Here is an 18,589-nt window from a genome sequence, read left to right as displayed (position 1 = left end):
TCAAGTTTCTGCTCTGGAGATCCAGCGGGGAACCTGGGCAAGTTGGAAGTTCTCTCCGTAGTTGCTTCTGATTTCTGATGCTACCAATTGTCCCGCCTCGATGCCTTCCCCGACCGTTGTGGGGATTCCATGGAGGAGGAACTTTGACCATTTGGAGTTTGCACGGATGACGGCGACTGGTACCTGTAGGGTGAGGACGGCCTCCTCAATTTCTTTGGCGTATTCCATTGCCTTTGTTGCAGGGGTAACGAATTTTGTTTCCAAGATGAAGTTGTCCTTGGGTGTTCTTCTTGCTGAGATGAAGTGGCAGGACTCGTCTTGGATTCTTGCATTGACCAGGGTCCTGATCTCGGAGGGGTTGACGTCCGATGGGGCGGTGGTTTCAACAATGATCTCCCTGTTGATTTTAGTGTACTCGGGTTTGAAGAGGGGGTCCGCTTTTGACTTTGCGGGCTTCTTTCTTCTCTCGACAACCTGGAAGTTTCCTTGGGCGGGACCGGGTGCTGAGGCCACGGCGGCCCAGGTGCCTGCCTTCCATCCACGGGGTGGGGCTTGTTGGGGAGGTGCGGGTGGGGGGGCCTGAGGAGCTGCCTGTGGCGCTGCTTGGGGAACTGTTTGGGGGACCGCTGGAGGGGGCATTCTCTGTCCCTGCGGTTGTTGTGGTTTTCGCTGTTGTTGCTGTTGTTGGTGTTGTTGCGGTTGCTGCGGTTGTTGCGGTTGTGGTTGTTTGTTGAGGAGGGCGTGGATCGCCGAATGCATGTTGGTGATCATGTTTGTTTGTGCCTCGATTTGATGTTTCAGTGTATCCACTGTTCTCCGGAGAGTGATCGATTGCTCTTCAAGGTATTCGATCCTGTCGGAGGGTGGGCAGATCCGGCTGGTGGCATGTCTGATGGCCCATGTGATGGAATTGAAGTCTGTCTGGGTGTGCGTGGTTTGGGGGACAATACTCGGGTAGAGATAGTCAATTCTCGGTTGGTAGGGGTCGTTATAGTCCGATTCCTTTGCAAAGATCGTGGAAAACTCCTGTTCCTGGGTTCCGGATGGGGTTGGGTTGGGGTCCTGGGTGTTCCTGTTCTGTGGGGGAGCTGTCCCTTGCTGGAAAGACTGGGTGAAGAAGGACTGGAGCGAAGCTTGCTGCGACATGACTGAATGTCCAGTTCTTCTGGCGGCGTAGAGTGATGTTTCAGATAGGTTTCTTTTCCTTCCTTTCGGGAGGTCAAGGCTGGAGAATTCTTCGCTAGAAGCCAGTTTTCGTGGTGTTTCTTTCGCTAGGAACAACAAATGCGACCGTACGATCGGGGACGAAGTGGCTCAGCCTGGTATGGTATACCAGGGTGAACCGAGGGGAATAAATAAACTATTTTTAAAGCGAGGTTGATTGTCAGGGAGTTCTTTGCGAGCCTTAGCGAGCAAGTAGAATGCAGAAGAAGAAGAAGAAGAAACTTATATTGCTTAGAAGCCGAAGCTTATCGCACACCTAACTACCCAACTACAACCTCCACCGACTAACCCGAAGGCAAAAACAAAGTACAAAAACTAACTACCGCAGCTACAAGAACTACGTACATAAGAATAAAAATAAACGACGCACGAAGAGGGCGCAAACAACAAGTGATACAGGTAAGCAGAATCTAAGCGACAACAAAGAAACCTCCCCGTAGTAAATAAGTAAGAACCCCAAACTTCTCCGTCAACTGCATTAGCGAACACAATCCTAAACATGGTGTTCAATCGAAACGATATCATTACCAACGTTCCCGGTGTCATATCTGTGGACGAACCTTAACAGGACTGGGAAACTGTCACGGGCATGCCAAGCATTTACGGGAGTGAGAGAAAGGCTAGTAGATACCCCAATACCCTTTGATACTAATGGCAACACCACTATCAACTCCGGTTCGCACCCACGAGGTGTGGTGCGATCGATATGCGACCAAATGCGGAGTTGCGGTTTTCCTAGTTAAAAAATACGTTTTCGACCCCAATAATAACCCCCGGAGCGTCAAACCGCCGGAGGGGTGTGTTTTGGTACCGGTGGATATATGAGGGACAGCTGGAATCAATCGGATCGAAGATCGGACCGCTCGGAGCGAATCGGCGCAAGCTGCCAGCCGACCGAGTACCTATCGGCGGTACCTGTAGGCATGAGAGGACTCTGCTATGTGGGAAAGCGATGTGGGAAGAGGCCTGAGTAGGTAGCCTTGCCATCCGAGACCTCCGAATAGCCGACGCTGACGATTGTCCACCAGACGGCCGATGGAGAAGAACCATCGACAGGGGAACGTGCATTAGAGTGGATAAATAGGTTGAGGGGTTTTAGCGGATTTAGGAGTTTGGGTAATGGACTTAGGCGTTAAATGTTCTTGGTTGTTTTTCAGGGTCTCGGGCATGCCCCGAGTGTATTCTGTATTATTAGTAGACTGGGTCCTCGAGACATAAGCGAGGGATATAAATACTGTGTCATTCACTGACTAGCCAAACTATCATCGGCGAAATCAGAGTCTTAACAATATAAATCGTTGATACGCGAGTTACAACTTTATTTGACTATACTTTTGGAATTACTTTATTCTATCGTGACTTCGAACTCTACCTGAACTATCACGTCGAAGACGGTCGAATTCTATACGCTAACTCTAGTGAATCTTGGTTGATAACGTAGCTCGCAGGGCCCGTATCGGATCAAGGAGATTCATACTCGATGTTGACTGAAGAGACCTTGGAGACTTCTACCTTTGTAGCTGTTAGCCGAACTCTGAGCTCTGCGTAGTGTACTCTTGTGGTCTGGTACGCATCCCTCACAGTATATTGTTACTCACAAGTTCACTTGGAGTAACGAAGTCACCTCAAAAAAGAAGAACTATCATCATTATCCCTTACCACAATGGCTGGCCGAAGGGATTATTTCGTAGACACCTCGGCCGTAACAGACGAGTCCGCAGAGGACGCTATGGTACTATCTGGGGCTGTTACCCCCGATCCCCTACTCCAGGGAGGACCCTCTACACAAACTAGGTCAACGAGTAAACGCTCTGCTCAAGCCCAGTTTACAAGGTCCATGCAGGAGTTTTTGGATACCCATGAGGCACAAATGAGGTATCTTGGTTCAGCTGGACAGGCCGTTTGGCAGCAGCTACAAAACCTCCAGGAACAAGTCCAAGGAAGTGGGCAAATTCTGGACAAGAAAGTACGACAAGAAGCCATCGCCCAGAAGCAACATCTCGAATCGCTCTTTGAGCTCGTCGAAAATGTTCGACAAGAACAGGAAGCCGCACGAGTCGCCGACCACGAGGTTCTGGACCGTAACCATCGAGTTACCCAGAACCAACTATTGGAGGCGGAACGACAGCTGAGAGTTGCAAGAGAAGAGCGAGAGCAGGAGAAAAGGGAACAGCGGGAACTGTTGGCACAATTCAAGCGGTCCGACGACGTAAGAAACCAACGAATAGCCGAGATGGAGGAATGTCTACGACAACATTTGTCGGTAGCACCCTCCATGGTGAGTATTCCCTTGGACCCTATTGCACCCCAAACGGTTCCTGTTGGCAATGGCAAGAATCCCGAAAATGCTGGCCCAGTAGGAGGAAATGCTGGTCCCGTAGGAGGAAATGGAGGCAGGCAACCGGAGGATGCCGGCCCGGTGCAGGGAAATAATGGCAGGAAACCGGTGGGAGCTGCCCCCGTCGGCGGGAATGGTGGAAATCAACCTCCCCAGAACCCACCAAGAGGAAATGTTGGGGGAGATCCAGAACCTTCCGACGATGATGACGACGATAACAGTGAATGGTCGCATGGTCGGAAGAATTGGAGAATGAACCGAGGCGGAAACCGGAATTCGGCGCCGCCTGAAGACGATGATATGGTAGATTCGCTCGCCAAAATACCCTTTGAGTTCGATAATGCCAGAAAGCATAACCTGCGGCATTGGCTCATGGAGTGCGAGATCTACTTCGAGCAGAAGCCCAAGAAGTTCCGAACGGACAGGAACAAGGTACTGTTCGCCGGGACGTATACGTGTGGGTTGGCTAAGGAATGGTTTATGGAATATGTCGAGACCAAGATGCTAGGACCGGCAGCCGCGGACTACGCTACTTGGACTCGTTTCCGTCAGGAGATCAGAAAACGCTTCCTAAGTACTCAGGAAGCTATGGAAAACGCGATGAAGATGCAGCAGTTTAAGTACTCTGCTAACATCGGAGACTACCTGACGAGAATGGAGATCATGAACCAACATGCTCAGATGAAAGGGGCATCCTATCGCGCCGCCCTGCTCCAAGGGCTACCAAATGAAATCCGGGAGCGCCACTCACGCTTCGATCCAACCGATGACGACTCCGAGTACATCCAACAGTTGGAACGAGCCGGCAAGGCTCACGAGGCTTATCAAGAGCAGATGAAGATGTTGGGGAAAGCGGAGTCAAGGGGAAGGGAGTCGAATAATGGTGGGAACTCGCGGCAGAAGGAGAAGCGGTTTAAGATCAAGGGGAGGGCTCAGACTGAGGAGAAAGAGAAAGGGCAAGATAAAAAGAGCACCAGCAAGAACAAATCGGGGAATAAGCCAATATACCATGACTACGACGAAGCCACCAAAGGAGTTCCACAGCCGGTCCGAGACCAGCGAAAGACCGATGGTGTCTGTGTGCGATGTGGCCGAAAGGGTCATCTTTGGAAATGGTGTCGTTCAGATGCTAACAGTAGTGCATCTATCTCCTCTTTCTCTCGAAAGCGTACCCGCGATGACGATGGTGATCACGATATGGAACCACCGGAACCCCAACCTCAGAAGAAGCGAATGAGGCACCGTGCTAAGAAGCCGGCTGCGACGGCTGCTGCGGAGTACACCAGTGGACAAGCGTTTGTACGAGAACGCGGATCGGAATCTGAGATGGATTTCGATATGGATTTTTAGAAGGGGACTCTGATGAGTCAGGTCAGGAGTATCCCCAGATTGCTATGTTATCACTGACGGAAAACAACAAAAAAAATATGAAAAGAAAAAGGCAGGAAGGGAGAGCGTCCCAACCGGAGAAAAAACAGAAAATTTTGGAGGAACCTATTCATGGTCCTCGACCCATCGTTAATCAGTTCCTTTGTTTTGCGGAAAAATGTTTATCTTGTAAGGTGTTGTTGGATACTGGCGCAACTGGTCCTGTTTTGTCTGCCGTTTTTGTTGATAGTTTTGAGGTCCCGAAGGTGAAACGAGAGGTCCCGGCCCGGGTATTTGGATTTACGGGAGAAGTTATGAAAGGCACGGGACACGCCTTTACACAACCATTAATTATAATGTCAAGGGGGCATCAAACACAGTTGTCATTCGAGATCGCCCCTCTCCCACTTGGCATCGATGCAATATTACCGAACTGGTGGTTGAAAGAACACAAGCCGGTTATAGGGTCAAATGGGGAAGTTTCCTACAATGGTGAGAACTGCAAGAGTCGATGCTTCACTGACAAGGAACCTCAAATAGAAATGGACGAGGGTGTATTGGACGATCCGGAGGCCCAATTCATCGGTAGTATTTGTCTGGTGGAAGATGAATCGGTCAACCTCCGCGAGACTCTTCCCTCTTGGCTACATGGGTTCCTTAAAGTCTTCTTACCATCGGAAGCAGACAAACTACCACCGCATCGATCCTACGATCATGCGATAGATCTTGAACCAGGTAAACAGCCACCATGGGGACCCATCTACTCTCTATCCGAAGTCGAGCTGAAGGTGCTTCGGGAGTACCTGGACAAAATGTTGCGATTGGGAAAGATTAGGCTGAGCAAATCCCCAGCAGGAGCCCCAATCCTATTTGTGAAGAAGAAGGACGGTAGTCTGCGACTTTGCGTTGACTACCGTGGACTTAACCGTGTGTCCATCAAGAATAGGTATCCTCTACCGCTTATGGACGAACTGCGAGATCGAGTGGCAGGCGCGGTTATCTTCTCGAAGATTGACCTGAAGGAAGGTTACAACCTCATCAGGATCAAAGACCGCGACGAGTGGAAGACAGCCTTCCGTACGCGGTATGGACATTTTGAGTACCTCGTCATGCCTTTTGGGCTGGCCAATGCGCCGGCGACCTTCCAGAATATGATGAATGATGCGCTGAGGGAATTCTTGGATCAAGGTGTAGTAGTATACCTTGATGATATCCTAATATATAGCAAGTCTCGAGAGGAGCACAGAGAGTTGGTCGGCAAAGTCCTTAGTAGGCTACAAGAATACAATCTAGTCGCCAACCCGAAGAAATCGTTCTTCGAGCTCACCGAAATCGAGTTCCTTGGATACATTCTTGCCCCAGCAGGCGTCACCATAGCACTGGATAAAGTTATGTCTGTTACGAATTGGCAGGCCCCGCGCAGCGTTAAGGAAGTACAGATCTTCATGGGCTTTGCCAACTTCTACAGAAGGTTTATCCACAATTTCTCCGGGGTCTGTAAACCCATTACCGATTGTCTCAGGGGTGATGCTAAGAACTTTGTCTGGTCTATGACGGCCCAAGCAGCCTTCGAAAAACTCAAAACCCTGTTTACGTCCGCACCGATCTTGGTACACTTCTCTCCAGATCGCCAGACTATCGTGGAAACGGACGCAAGTGATTTTGCTATTGCCGCAATTCTATCCCAGGTTATTGACGGAAAGACTCACCCTGTTGCCTTTTATTCTCGAAAGCTTAACCCAGCGGAACTCAACTACGACGTCTGGGATAAGGAGATGTTAGGAATCGTGTCGGCCTTCAAGCAATGGCGTCACTACCTCGAAGGACCTAGTCAAACGGTCCTCGTCTACACGGATCACAAGAACTTGGAATATTTCTCAACAACCAAGGTGTAACGGAGCCATTTCAACTGTCTGGTGTATGAGTACACACAGGGCCCGGTTACATGCTGAGAGTTATTGTTAGAAGCCAGTTGCACGGTGATATGCAAGTACCGGCAGTGTGGTTAGCTACCAGCTGTTAGAGTAACTACATTCCGGGCGCTAGGAAGGGGATCTATTCATGGGAGCAATGACTGACGAGTCTATGTCTCGCCAGTGTCTAGAAGATCGGCCAGAGTGAAGCTCTGATTGCCCGGTGATCCTCTATATCCTCTGAGCATTGTAAGTCCGCCGAAGGGCAGGGACTATGCTAGGGAAGTCTACAATAAGCGAGAGCTCTACAGCAATGATTAAGCTTACACCTGAGCAGCAGCTCATTCATGCAGGTCCTCGGTTGTGTGGCAACCAAGGCTGCAGGTGTTACAAAGGCTTTGACTAAGGGTGGTTGCCTTGGGTATCGGAAACACCTGCTGACGCTTAGAGAAAAGCGGGGTAGCGGTGGTATTGTTTCCGGTACTGAGGGAAGGCCCACCGGAACTTAGAAAAGGAGTTAGGAGCAGAGAATAGAGGCCTTCGGAGTATAAGTACTCAGGTTCATTCTCGCCCTTCAGTCCTGTTCTCTCCAGTCTTCATCAGAAAGAAAAACCAAGTTCTTATCGGTAGCAGAGCCCTTAAAGATTATTGAGTTCTAGCGATAGTATCTTTGAATAATCTGCAACCTGATTGTCTATCTTGCACGGCCGTCTCTATTCTATACAAATCTATTTCTCTTAGAAAGGACCCCCGTTACAGATAATCTTTAAGGCTCAAGTCACCTTCAGATTATTCTTCCTCTATACAAAATGTCCGCCCTCTCGGCTCCAGATGCACCCCTTCAGATTGAATGGCAGCCGGTGCCCCTCCAGCTTGATGCCACCGGGCAGACACAGCTTGTCAAGAAGCCCAGGACCGCTCTACAGACCTACATTCCTGGTTGTGAGCCTGCCTGGCAGGATACCGACGAGATTTCCATCCAACAGTTCTTCACAGAGCTTCAGACCTACCTCCAGCATAGCCTGCAGAATCAGTTGACCCGGGGCAGTCAGGCACTACTCCTTGTACAAGAGCGCCAGGCAGCACAGAATGCTTTAATGGCAGAAGCTCTTGAATACATGAGGCATGAAGTCAACTCTGTCCAGGAAGAACTCCGAAAGTATGCGGAGAAAGATGAACTGCAAGCCGATGCCATGGAGATTGAGTGGACAAACCCGGCAACTCCACCAGACTTTGTGGCCGAGATACAGAAAGCCCTTGATGAAGGAAGACTAGTGGTAGCGAGACCAGCTACTCCGGCACCACTTTCAGTCTCCAGGTCCTCTTCCAGAGCAGCTATCAGGACAATGCAGCGGAAGACCAGCCCCTTTGCAGCATTTCCGGTCCGATCCACTAGGAGAGTTATTCCTATTGTGCAGCCAGCGGTGGGGGCTTCACCCTTACCACCTAGCCGCTTCGGTGGAACACATCCACTCCTTGGAGGAGCCGACCGACCCTTTGACTATGAAGGAGAGTTTTTCTCAGGTGCAGGCCGAGGACCTCCTAGTCCGCTAGCCAGGAACCCAGGAAGGTTTACCATGTCTGGGGCTGCTCAACCAGCAGCAACCTCACCTTTGGCCAGCAATCCGGCACCAGTAGCACCTGTGGCCCCTCCTGCTGCGGCCGCCGCTCCCCCTCCAGCCAATGCACAAGGGGGAAGCGGTGGAAACCAGAACCCTCCACCTCCCGCGGCCCAAGCTCCTGCTCCTGGAGATTCAGACAGTTCAGACTCGGAACCAGAAGGTGGTGATAGAAGAGCCTGGCGGAGATACTTCAAGAAGAAGTTGGAAAAGCAGCAGAAGGATCTGTTGGCTATGATGTCCCAGCAGCTCCAACCTCCGGCCGCCTCTCACCCTTCTACTTCCACCAGGGCTCGAGAACCAAAGGCACCACCACCTTCCAAGTTCCAGGGCAAGGCGGAGCAAGTGGAAACCTTCATCCGGCAATGTGAGAATGTCTTCTCCATTGAGAGCCTATCCTTTACCTCTGAGGAGGTTAAGATTCGATATGCAGGCAACTTGATGGAAGGAGAGGCAGCGATCCGATGGTATGAGGCATACCACAACTCAATTGATCAAGCCTCCGCCAACCGCCTTGCCGGGATGTCAGTGCAGTTGGATCAGAGATGGAAGCGCTGGGATTCCTTTGTGGATGCTTTTAGAGCTGCCTTCGGTGAAGCCATCTCTAGAGATGATGCTGTAGCCCAATGGAATACCCTCACTCACACAGCTCGAGGAGGAATAGACCTCTTCCTGAATACTATAATTCAGCTGATGTGGAAGACTGGCTATGAGGGTCAGTTGGTGGATGACAAGATTCATAATTCCCTCCTCCCGGACCTAGGCATGAGTTGGGCTCTTTTTAATCCCAAGCCAAAGTCCTTGATGGAGCGGATAGCTGCTCTAAGAGAGTTAGGGCACACCCATGAGAGGTACCAAGGGATGGCAGCTGAGAAAGCGCACCCTCGGACCAAGAAAGATCCTCCCGCTCAGAAAGACCAGCAGCCTAAGAGGAAAAGAGAAGCTGCGAGCTCCTCCGGCCCTCAGAAGACTCCCGGACCTAAGGATAAAGCGGTGGAACTGAAGGGTATCCCGGGGGATATTCTAGAAGAAAGAAGGAAAGCAGAAGTATGCTTGAAGGTATGACCTTCCGGTACTCCCTATTGGTAGAGTGCATAGACTGATTTGTGCAATAGTGCGGCAAGTCCAGACACAAATGGACCGATTGTTGGTCCAAGGAACCTACTGTTGTCCGAGTGGCAGCAGTAAGAGTACAAAAGCGGAAAAGAGGGAATGGCAAGTCCAACTCTCAGAAGAAGGCTAAAGTGGCTGCTGTAGTAGCAGAAGATCCACTTGTTGTACTCCCGGAGGTTACAGAAGATTTTGTTTTTCAGCCTGAGCAAGACTCAGACAATGAAATCATCTGGTAGAAAAAGTGTCTGTTTTTAGTCTATGTTTACTAGTTTTCTTTCATATGGGTTTTCGGTTTCTATGCTTTTCTTGAATAAATTATGATTGTGTTTCCGCCTATTTGATTGCTCCAAGCACTCTGAGGATGGGTTTAAGACCCGAAACAGCTGGTCTGTCAGTGCTCTACCAAAGTTATATTTGCTACCAAGACACTTCCAAACCGCTGTTAAAAAGACTACCACACAATACATCTGCTATATTATCGCTTGGGAATAGAACCAAAGGATCCCTGATCTTAGTAGTGCCCGAAGCTATTAGCTATGTTGAAAAGACAAAGAGAACCAAGTCCGGAAACCGCTGTTAAGCAGAGAAAGTTGGAACAGAGGCTTCCTTCCTTACCAGTACATGGAAAAAGACCTATACTGAAGGCAAGACTGTCATGGACGGTCAAAGGAAAGGATGAAGGCGCCCAAGGGTCTTTCCTGTTTGACACCGGTTGTACAGGAGCTATCCTCAACCAGAGTTTTGTCAGGAAACATGGAATTCCCTTAGTGCGGCGGGATCAACCTCTGACAATGTTTGATGCTCAAGGAGATGTCATGATGGGAGGAGGCGAGTATTACACTCACCCGGTCCGCATGATTATGGGAGATCATAAAGAGACACTCCGATGGGAAGTGGCTACTTTGGAAGAAGGAATGACCGGTTACCTGCCAATTAGTTGGGCTAGGAAGCATAACCCGGACATTAACTGGGAACTCAACACCATGAGCTGGAGGAGTGACTACTGCAAGCAGAATTGTCTCCCAGCGGCCACCAAGATCGAACTGATCTCTCCATACCAGATGCTGGAGGAAGAAGAGACAGTTTATCAATTGGTTGGTTCAGTATGGCATGATGAGGACGGAGGTGATATTGCTGAGAAAATACACCACCTATACCGGGATTGGGCTGATGTGTTCAGTCAAGAGAAGATTGAGGAAATGCCGCCGCATTCCCATAATGATTTGAAGATCAAACTCTTGCCTGGCACCGCTCCCCCATTTGGCCCGCTGTACCCATGTTCCGCTCCAGAGTTGAAGGCCCTCCGAGAGTACCTGGACAAAGAATTGTTTTCAGGAAAGATCTCCAGATCTAACAGCCCTGCTGCAGCGCCCATACTGTTCATTCCTAAGAAGGATGGGACATTGCGGATTTGTGTGGACTACAGAGGATTGAACAAGGTCACTGTCAAGGACAAGTACCCGCTGCCTATCATGAGTGAGCTCAGAGACAGGTTGTTCAAGGCCAAGATCTTCACAAAGATAGACCTGAAGAACGGCTTCAATTTGATCAGGATAGCAGAAGGTGATGAGTGGAAAACCGCTTTCAGAACCCGCTATGGACTGTATCAGTATAATGTGATGCCGTTTGGTCTATGCAATGCCCCCTCCGCCTTCCAGGCAATGATCAATGATGTGCTAAAGGAACTACTGGATGAAGGAGTGGTTGTCTATATCGACGACATCCTCATCTACTCGGAAACTGAGAAGGAGCATGAGATACTGGTCAAAAAGGTCTTACAGAAGCTAAGGGAAGCTAAGCTCTGTGCCTCGATCAGTAAGACATCCTTCCATGTCCGAGAGGTAGAGTACCTAGGCTATCATATCTCAGAACAAGGAGTATCTATGTCAGAAGACAAGGTGGAGGCAGTTAAGGAATGGCCGGTTCCTGAGAATATCAAGGCAGTACAGGCATTCCTCGGATTTGCAAACTTCTATCGCCGCTTTATTGAAGGCTTCAGTAAAGTTTGCAAACCATTAACTGACCTCCTGCAAAAGGACAAGAAATGGTATTGGACGGCAGCACATGAGCAGGCCTTTGAAGAACTCAAGAGGCTGTTCACAAGCGCTCCAATCCTCCTTCATTTTGACCCTAGTAGGAGAACGGTGGTCGAGACGGATGCCAGTGATTTTGCCAAGGGAGCGGTGCTCTCTCAGTATGGGGACGATGGGAAGCTACATCCGGTAGCATTCTATTCTAAGAAGTTCTCCCCTGCTGAGATCAACTATGACATTCATGATAAGGAAATGGGAGCTATTGTAGCCTCCTTCCGGGAATGGGAACACATGCTCAAATCTTGTGAGCAAGAAATCACGGTTTTCACAGACCACAAGAACTTGGAGTATTTTAATTCTACCAAGGTTCTCACTAGGCGGCAAGCTAGATGGTCTGAAGACCTCGCAGGCTACAATTTCAAAGTTGTCTACAGACCGGGAGAAAAGAATGGCAAGACTGATGTGCTATCTAGGCGCTGGGATCACCGCCTTGGAGAGGGAGGTGAAACTCTGCAGCCAGAGCCACAGACCTTTTTTAGGCCAGGTCAATTGGTTTTGGATCCTGCAAAGCTAGCGGCTGTCAGGGTGAATCAGTTGCAGAATACATTCTTAGAGCGCCTATACACGGCTGCTAAAGAGGATAGTTTCTGGCAGGAATTGCACCGCTCCCTGGTTGAAAGGAAACCAAATTTGGACCAGAACTTGTCGGTCAAGAACGGTCTCATCTTCTACAAGAATAGATGGTATATACCCAAAGACAAGAAGCTTCAGATGGAAATACTGTCCGATACCCATGACTCTAAGGTGGCTGGTCACTTTGGCCAATTTAAGACACTTGAGCGGGTAAAAAACAACTTCTTTTGGCCCAACATGGATAAGGATGTTGAGGAATATGTCCGGAGCTGTGACAGCTGCCAGAGGAATAAGACCTCAAGACATAAGAAGTTTGGTATGCTCCAACCATTGGAGATACCCTATCGGCCATGGACTTCCATCTCTATGGACTTCATTGTGGGGTTACCGGAATCTAGTGGGTTTACAAAGATCTGGGTAATAGTGGACCGCTTTTCGAAGATGGCACACTACATCCCTCTTCCTACCCTCAATAAAACGGAAGATTTGGCTAAGTTGTTCTTGAAGGAAGTTTGGAGACTACATGGTTTACCTGATGACATAGTCTCGGACAGAGATAGCAGGTTTATTTCTCACTTTTGGCAATCTCTCATGAGTCTCCTCAATGTGAAGCTAAAGATGTCCACATCCTTCCACCCACAAACGGACGGTCAAACAGAAAGAGTTAACCAGACCCTGGAACATTACTTGCGGAGTTATTGTTCATATCAACAGGATGACTGGGCAGAACTCTTGCCTTTGGCAGAGTATGCATATAACTCGGCGGTCTCTGAGTCTACCAAAGTATCGGCTTTTTATGCCAACTATGGATATGAACCCAGGACCAACTGGCCGGCCCCAAAGGAAGGAGTAGAATGGAACAATCCAGCGAGCGAGGTCATGACATCTCAATGGGAATCTATCTGGCAGGCTATGAACGCCAGCTTGGGTAAAGCTAGATTAAGGATGGCCCGGTGGTATGATGCTCATGCCCTGGCACCGCCCGAAATCAAGCCCGGAGATGAAGTTATGTTGGACCGGCGCAATGTGCAAACAAAGCGGCCTTTGGGAAAACTGGATCAGAAGAAGATGGGACCCTTTAAGGTCTTAGAAGCTATTGGTACCCGTGCCTACAAGCTCTCTCTTCCCCCCCAAATGGGAATCCACCCGGTCTTTCATGTCTCTCTTCTGGAACCTTACAGAGCACCGGCAGATCCTGAGAGAAGAGTTCCTGTACCGGAGCCCGAAGAGATTGAAGGAGAACAGAACTGGGTTGTCCGAGAGGTAGCAGATAGCCGGGTCAATAAGAAAAGAAGACGAGTGGAATACCTAGTGCTGTGGGAAGGTTATGAAAACGAGGATGCTACATGGGAACCTTGGGAGCATCTCAAGAAGAGTGCTGAAGAAGCCCTTCGGGATTTCCATATGAGGTATCCTAAGAAACCCAAGGACAAGCGGATTGTTGGGGTGTAGATTATTCCCTCTTGGGTTTTCATTTCCTTGCATATCATGGAGTTTCTTGTCATATAGAATGAATGGTAATAGAATGGTTATAGATCTCGGAGACCAAGATCCTGGAAGAGGGGAGTGGTGTAACGGAGCCATTTCAACTGTCTGGTGTATGAGTACACACAGGGCCCGGTTACATGCTGAGAGTTATTGTTAGAAGCCAGTTGCACGGTGATATGCAAGTACCGGCAGTGTGGTTAGCTACCAGCTGTTAGAGTAACTACATTCCGGGCGCTAGGAAGGGGATCTATTCATGGGAGCAATGACTGACGAGTCTATGTCTCGCCAGTGTCTAGAAGATCGGCCAGAGTGAAGCTCTGATTGCCCGGTGATCCTCTATATCCTCTGAGCATTGTAAGTCCGCCGAAGGGCAGGGACTATGCTAGGGAAGTCTACAATAAGCGAGAGCTCTACAGCAATGATTAAGCTTACACCTGAGCAGCAGCTCATTCATGCAGGTCCTCGGTTGTGTGGCAACCAAGGCTGCAGGTGTTACAAAGGCTTTGACTAAGGGTGGTTGCCTTGGGTATCGGAAACACCTGCTGACGCTTAGAGAAAAGCGGGGTAGCGGTGGTATTGTTTCCGGTACTGAGGGAAGGCCCACCGGAACTTAGAAAAGGAGTTAGGAGCAGAGAATAGAGGCCTTCGGAGTATAAGTACTCAGGTTCATTCTCGCCCTTCAGTCCTGTTCTCTCCAGTCTTCATCAGAAAGAAAAACCAAGTTCTTATCGGTAGCAGAGCCCTTAAAGATTATTGAGTTCTAGCGATAGTATCTTTGAATAATCTGCAACCTGATTGTCTATCTTGCACGGCCGTCTCTATTCTATACAAATCTATTTCTCTTAGAAAGGACCCCCGTTACACAAGGTTCTTAACCGACGACAGGCAAGGTGGGCTGAGTCTTTGGCAGAATTTGACTTTAAGATTATCTACCGCCTGGGAACCAAAAATGGGAAGGCAGATGCACTATCGCGACGGCCGGAGTACCGTCCTGAAGGGGGAGGCACGCTTGGGAAACAACCGATAGACAGGTTCTTTAAGCCCGGACAGTTGGCGGAGGAAGAGTTTGTGGTATCAGCGGTGTCGCTTGCCTCCAAGGGGGTGATTGACTGGTCTAAGAACTTTCTGGATCATGTCAGGCAGGCGGCATCGGGAGACCCGACATGGGTAGGATTGAAAGAGAGAGTTGAGCAAGGGGAGAAGCTGGGGGAATTGAAGGATATTGCGGAGAAGGACGGGCTACTCTACTATAAGAACCGACTCTATATTCCGGCAGACGATCGTATCAAGATCCGAATCGCACAGGCAGAACACGACTCGAAGGTGGCAGGACACTTTGGACAAGACAAAACTTTGGAACTCATCACGCGTAACTTCTATTGGCCAAAAATGAACGAGTGGATCGATGACTACGTTCGGTCATGTGATGAGTGCCAGCGCAACAAACCCAGCCGCCATAAGAAGTACGGTGCGCTTCTACCACTGTCCACACCCCATTCTGTCTGGCAATCGATATCAATGGACTTTGTCGTGCAATTACCGGAATCAAAAGGATACAACCAAATCTGGGTAGTAGTCGATAGGTTCTCGAAGATGTCGCACTTCATCCCCCTAGTAGCAGAAACGACCGCGCAGGATTTAGCGAAGATATTCCTCGGTCAAATCTGGCGACTCCATGGGCTGCCTTTTGATATAGTTTCCGATAGAGATGCCAAGTTTACTTCAAGCTTTTGGGCATCCCTTATGGAATTGTTGGATGTGAGGATAAGAATGAGTACGGCTTTCCACCCTCAGACCGATGGGCAAACAGAGCGAGTCAACCAAACCCTCGAGCACTATTTACGAGCGTTCTGCAACTACGAGCAAGATGATTGGGCAGAGCTACTCCCGTTGGCGGAGTATGCTTACAACAACTCGGTTACCACCGCCACGGGTCAATCTCCGTTCTATACCAATTATGGTTATAACCCAAGAACCAACTGGCCGACAGAAGCCGAAGTGGTCAACCCAACCAGTGACCTGTACGCTCACTTCATCCGAGGAGTTCACGATTCTGCTCTCGCTCGCTTAACAGACACCAGGGAGAAGATGGGGAAATACTATGATCGGAAAAGGGACGAGTCGCCGGACTTTAAGATAGGCGACATGGTCATGCTCAATGCGGCCAATATTAAAACACGTCGCTCCACCAAGAAACTCGATCACAAGAAACTCGGCCCGTTCAAAATTGTCCGACTAGCCGGGAAACGAGCCTGCGAACTGGAACTGCCACCACAAGTCAAAATCCATAACGTATTCCACATTGAGCTCTTGGAACGTTACCGACAGAGCAGTATCCCAGGCCGCGAACAACGTCCCCCGACTCCCGAGAAGTTCGATAAGGAAGGAGAGGTGCTGTATGAAGTAGAAAGTATCGTGGGAAGTCGGAAGAGCAGAAGAGGATTAGTGGAATACCTGGTGAAATGGCGGGGCTATTCGATGAGCGACTGTACTTACCAAGTCATGGACGTTATGAACGAAGACGTACTTGATCTAGTCCGCGACTTTCATCGAAGGAACCCCAAGGCCGTAAAGGACCAACGCCTGAGACTATAGAGGTACCCCACGGGGCTAAGTCCTTCCCCTCCACAGACACCACGGGTGATATGTGGAGCAGGTTTACTGGAACCATAGTCTATCAGAAGATGTCCCGAGACGTGACACCCTGGAAGGGGGGTAAGCTGTTACGGGCATGCCAAGCATTTACGGGAGTGAGAGAAAAAGGCCAGTAGATACTTCAATACCCTCTGTACGCTAACGTCAATTCTGGACCGCACTCACGGAGTGTGGTGCGACCAATATACGACCAAAACACGGAGTCATAAAAAACACATTTTCGACCCCAATAATAACCTCCGGAGCGTCAAACCGCCGGAGGGGAGTGCTTTTGGACCGGTGGATATATGAGGGACAGCTGGAATCAATCGGATAAATGATCGGACCACCCGGAGCAAATCGGCGCAAGCTACCAGCCGACCGAGTACCTATTGTAACGGGGGTCCTTTCTAAGAGAAATAGAATCGGATAGAATAGAGATGGCCGTGCAAGATAGACAATCAGGTTGCAGATTATTCAAAGATACTATCGCTAGAACTCAATAATCTTTAAGGGCTCTGCTACCGATAAGAACTTGGTTTTTTTTCCTTTCTGATGAAGACTGGAGAGAACAGTACTGAAGGGCGAGAATGAACCTGAGTACTTATACTCCGAAGGCCTCTGTTCTCTGCTCCTAACTCCTTTACTAAGTTCCAGTGGGCCTTCCCTCAGTACCGGAAACAATACCACCGCTACCCCGCTTTTCTCTAAGCGTCAGTAGGTGTTTTCCGATACCCAAGGCAACCACCCTTAGTCAAAGCCTTTGTAACACCTGCAGCCTTGGTTGCCACACAACCGAGGACCTGCATTAATGAGCTGCCGCTCAGGTGTAAGCTTAATCATTGCTGTAGAGCTTTTCGCTTATTGTAGACTTCCCTAGCATAGTCCCTGCCTCTTCGGCGGACATACAGTGCTCAGAGGATACAGAGGATCACCGGGCAATCAGAGCTTCACTCTGGCCGGTCTTCTAGTCACTGGCGAGGCATAGACTCGTCAGTCATTGCTCCCATGAATAGATCCTCTTCCTAGCGCCCGGAATGTAGTTACTCTAACAGCTGGTAGCTAACCACACTGCCGGTACTTGCATATCACGGTGCAACTGGCTTCTAACAATAACTCTCAGCATGTAACCGGGCCTTGTGTGTACTCATATATCAGACAGTTGAAGTGGCTCCGTTACACATATCGGCAGTACCTGTGGGCATGAGAGGACTCTGCTATGTGGGAAAGCGATGTGGGAAGAGGCCTGAGTAGGTAGCCTTGCTGTCTGAGACCTCCGAATAGCCGACACTGACGATTATCCACCAGAAGGCCGATAGAGAAGAAACATCGACAGGGAAACGTGCATTAGAGTGGATAAATAGGTTGAGGGGTTTCAGTGGCTTTAGGAGTTTGGGTTACGGATTTAGGAGTTAAATGTTCTTGGTTGTTTTTCAGGGTCTCGGGCACGCCCCGAGTGTGTTCTGTATTACCAGTAGACTGAGTCCTCGAGACATAAGCGAGGAATATAAATACTGTGTCATTCACTGACTAGCCAAACCATTATCGGCGAAATCAGAGTCTTAACAATATAAATCGTTGATACGCGAGTTACAACTTATTTGACTATACTTTTGGAATTACTTTACTCTATCGTGACTTCGAACTCTACCTGAACTATTACGTCGAAGACGGTCGAACATCTTACACTAAACTCTAGTGGATCTTTGTTGATAACGTAGCTCGCGGGGCCCGTATCGGATCAAGGAGAATCATACTCGACGTTGACTGAAGAGACCTTGGAGACTTCTACCTTTGTAGCTGTTAGCCGAACTCTGAGCTCTGCGTAGTGTACTCTTTTGGTCTGGTACGCATCCCTCACACGGGCCCTGTATGTACTCATACACCAGACAGTTGAAATGGCTCCGTTACACCTTGTGTATCGGAAACACCTGCTGATGTTTAGAGAAAAGTGGAGTAGCAGTGGTATTGTTTCCCAGACCGAGGAAAGGCTTCACCGGAACTTAGTAATGAGTTAGGAGCGGAGAATAGAGGCCTTTGGAGTGTAAGTACTGAGGTTCATTCTCGCCCTTCAGTCCTGTTCTCTCCAGTCTTCATCAGCAAGAAAATCAACTTCCTATTGGTAGCAGAGCCCTTAAAGATTATTGAGTTCTAGCGATAGTATCTTTGAATAATCTGCAACCTGATTGTGTATCTTGTACGGCCGTCTCTATTCTATCCTATTCT

The 18,589-nt window shown here is 49.2% G+C and overlaps 7 protein-coding genes across 7 annotated transcripts; 6 read left to right on the top strand and 1 right to left on the bottom strand.

Annotated features, from left to right (window-relative positions):
* Window positions 1–1,146, bottom strand: H6S33_010759 (uncharacterized protein; the record flags this gene model as incomplete). The annotated part of the gene is made up of 1 exon (XM_044842114.1): window positions 1–1,146. The coding sequence occupies one exon, from the start codon at window positions 1,144–1,146 to the stop codon at window positions 1–3; it is 1,146 nt and encodes a 381-aa protein (XP_044696689.1).
* A 1,741-nt stretch (window positions 1,147–2,887) lies between these two features.
* Window positions 2,888–4,912, top strand: H6S33_010758 (uncharacterized protein; the record flags this gene model as incomplete). Its single annotated transcript, XM_044842113.1, has 1 exon — window positions 2,888–4,912. The coding sequence occupies one exon, from the start codon at window positions 2,888–2,890 to the stop codon at window positions 4,910–4,912; it is 2,025 nt and encodes a 674-aa protein (XP_044696688.1).
* A 77-nt stretch (window positions 4,913–4,989) lies between these two features.
* Window positions 4,990–6,825, top strand: H6S33_010757 (uncharacterized protein; the record flags this gene model as incomplete). The annotated part of the gene is made up of 1 exon (XM_044842111.1): window positions 4,990–6,825. The coding sequence occupies one exon, from the start codon at window positions 4,990–4,992 to the stop codon at window positions 6,823–6,825; it is 1,836 nt and encodes a 611-aa protein (XP_044696687.1).
* Window positions 6,826–7,652: 827 nt separating this feature from the next.
* H6S33_010756 (uncharacterized protein) lies at window positions 7,653–9,521 on the top strand (the record flags this gene model as incomplete). Its single annotated transcript, XM_044842110.1, has 1 exon — window positions 7,653–9,521. A coding segment is annotated over one exon (1,869 nt), but the record flags the coding sequence as incomplete, so codon positions are not given.
* Window positions 9,522–9,577: 56 nt separating this feature from the next.
* Window positions 9,578–9,811, top strand: H6S33_010755 (uncharacterized protein; the record flags this gene model as incomplete). The annotated part of the gene is made up of 1 exon (XM_044842109.1): window positions 9,578–9,811. A coding segment is annotated over one exon (234 nt), but the record flags the coding sequence as incomplete, so codon positions are not given.
* A 300-nt stretch (window positions 9,812–10,111) lies between these two features.
* On the top strand, window positions 10,112–13,681 carry H6S33_010754 (uncharacterized protein; the record flags this gene model as incomplete). The annotated part of the gene is made up of 1 exon (XM_044842108.1): window positions 10,112–13,681. A coding segment is annotated over one exon (3,570 nt), but the record flags the coding sequence as incomplete, so codon positions are not given.
* An 894-nt stretch (window positions 13,682–14,575) lies between these two features.
* Window positions 14,576–16,324, top strand: H6S33_010753 (uncharacterized protein; the record flags this gene model as incomplete). The annotated part of the gene is made up of 1 exon (XM_044842107.1): window positions 14,576–16,324. A coding segment is annotated over one exon (1,749 nt), but the record flags the coding sequence as incomplete, so codon positions are not given.
* Window positions 16,325–18,589: the final 2,265 nt, after the last annotated feature.

The sequence above is a fragment of the Morchella sextelata genome (assembly GCF_020137385.1).
Source record: "Morchella sextelata strain SCLS chromosome Unknown scls_5, whole genome shotgun sequence".
Classification (NCBI taxonomy): Eukaryota; Fungi; Ascomycota; class Pezizomycetes; order Pezizales; family Morchellaceae; genus Morchella; species Morchella sextelata.
This window is presented reverse-complemented; position numbering and strand designations above follow the sequence as displayed.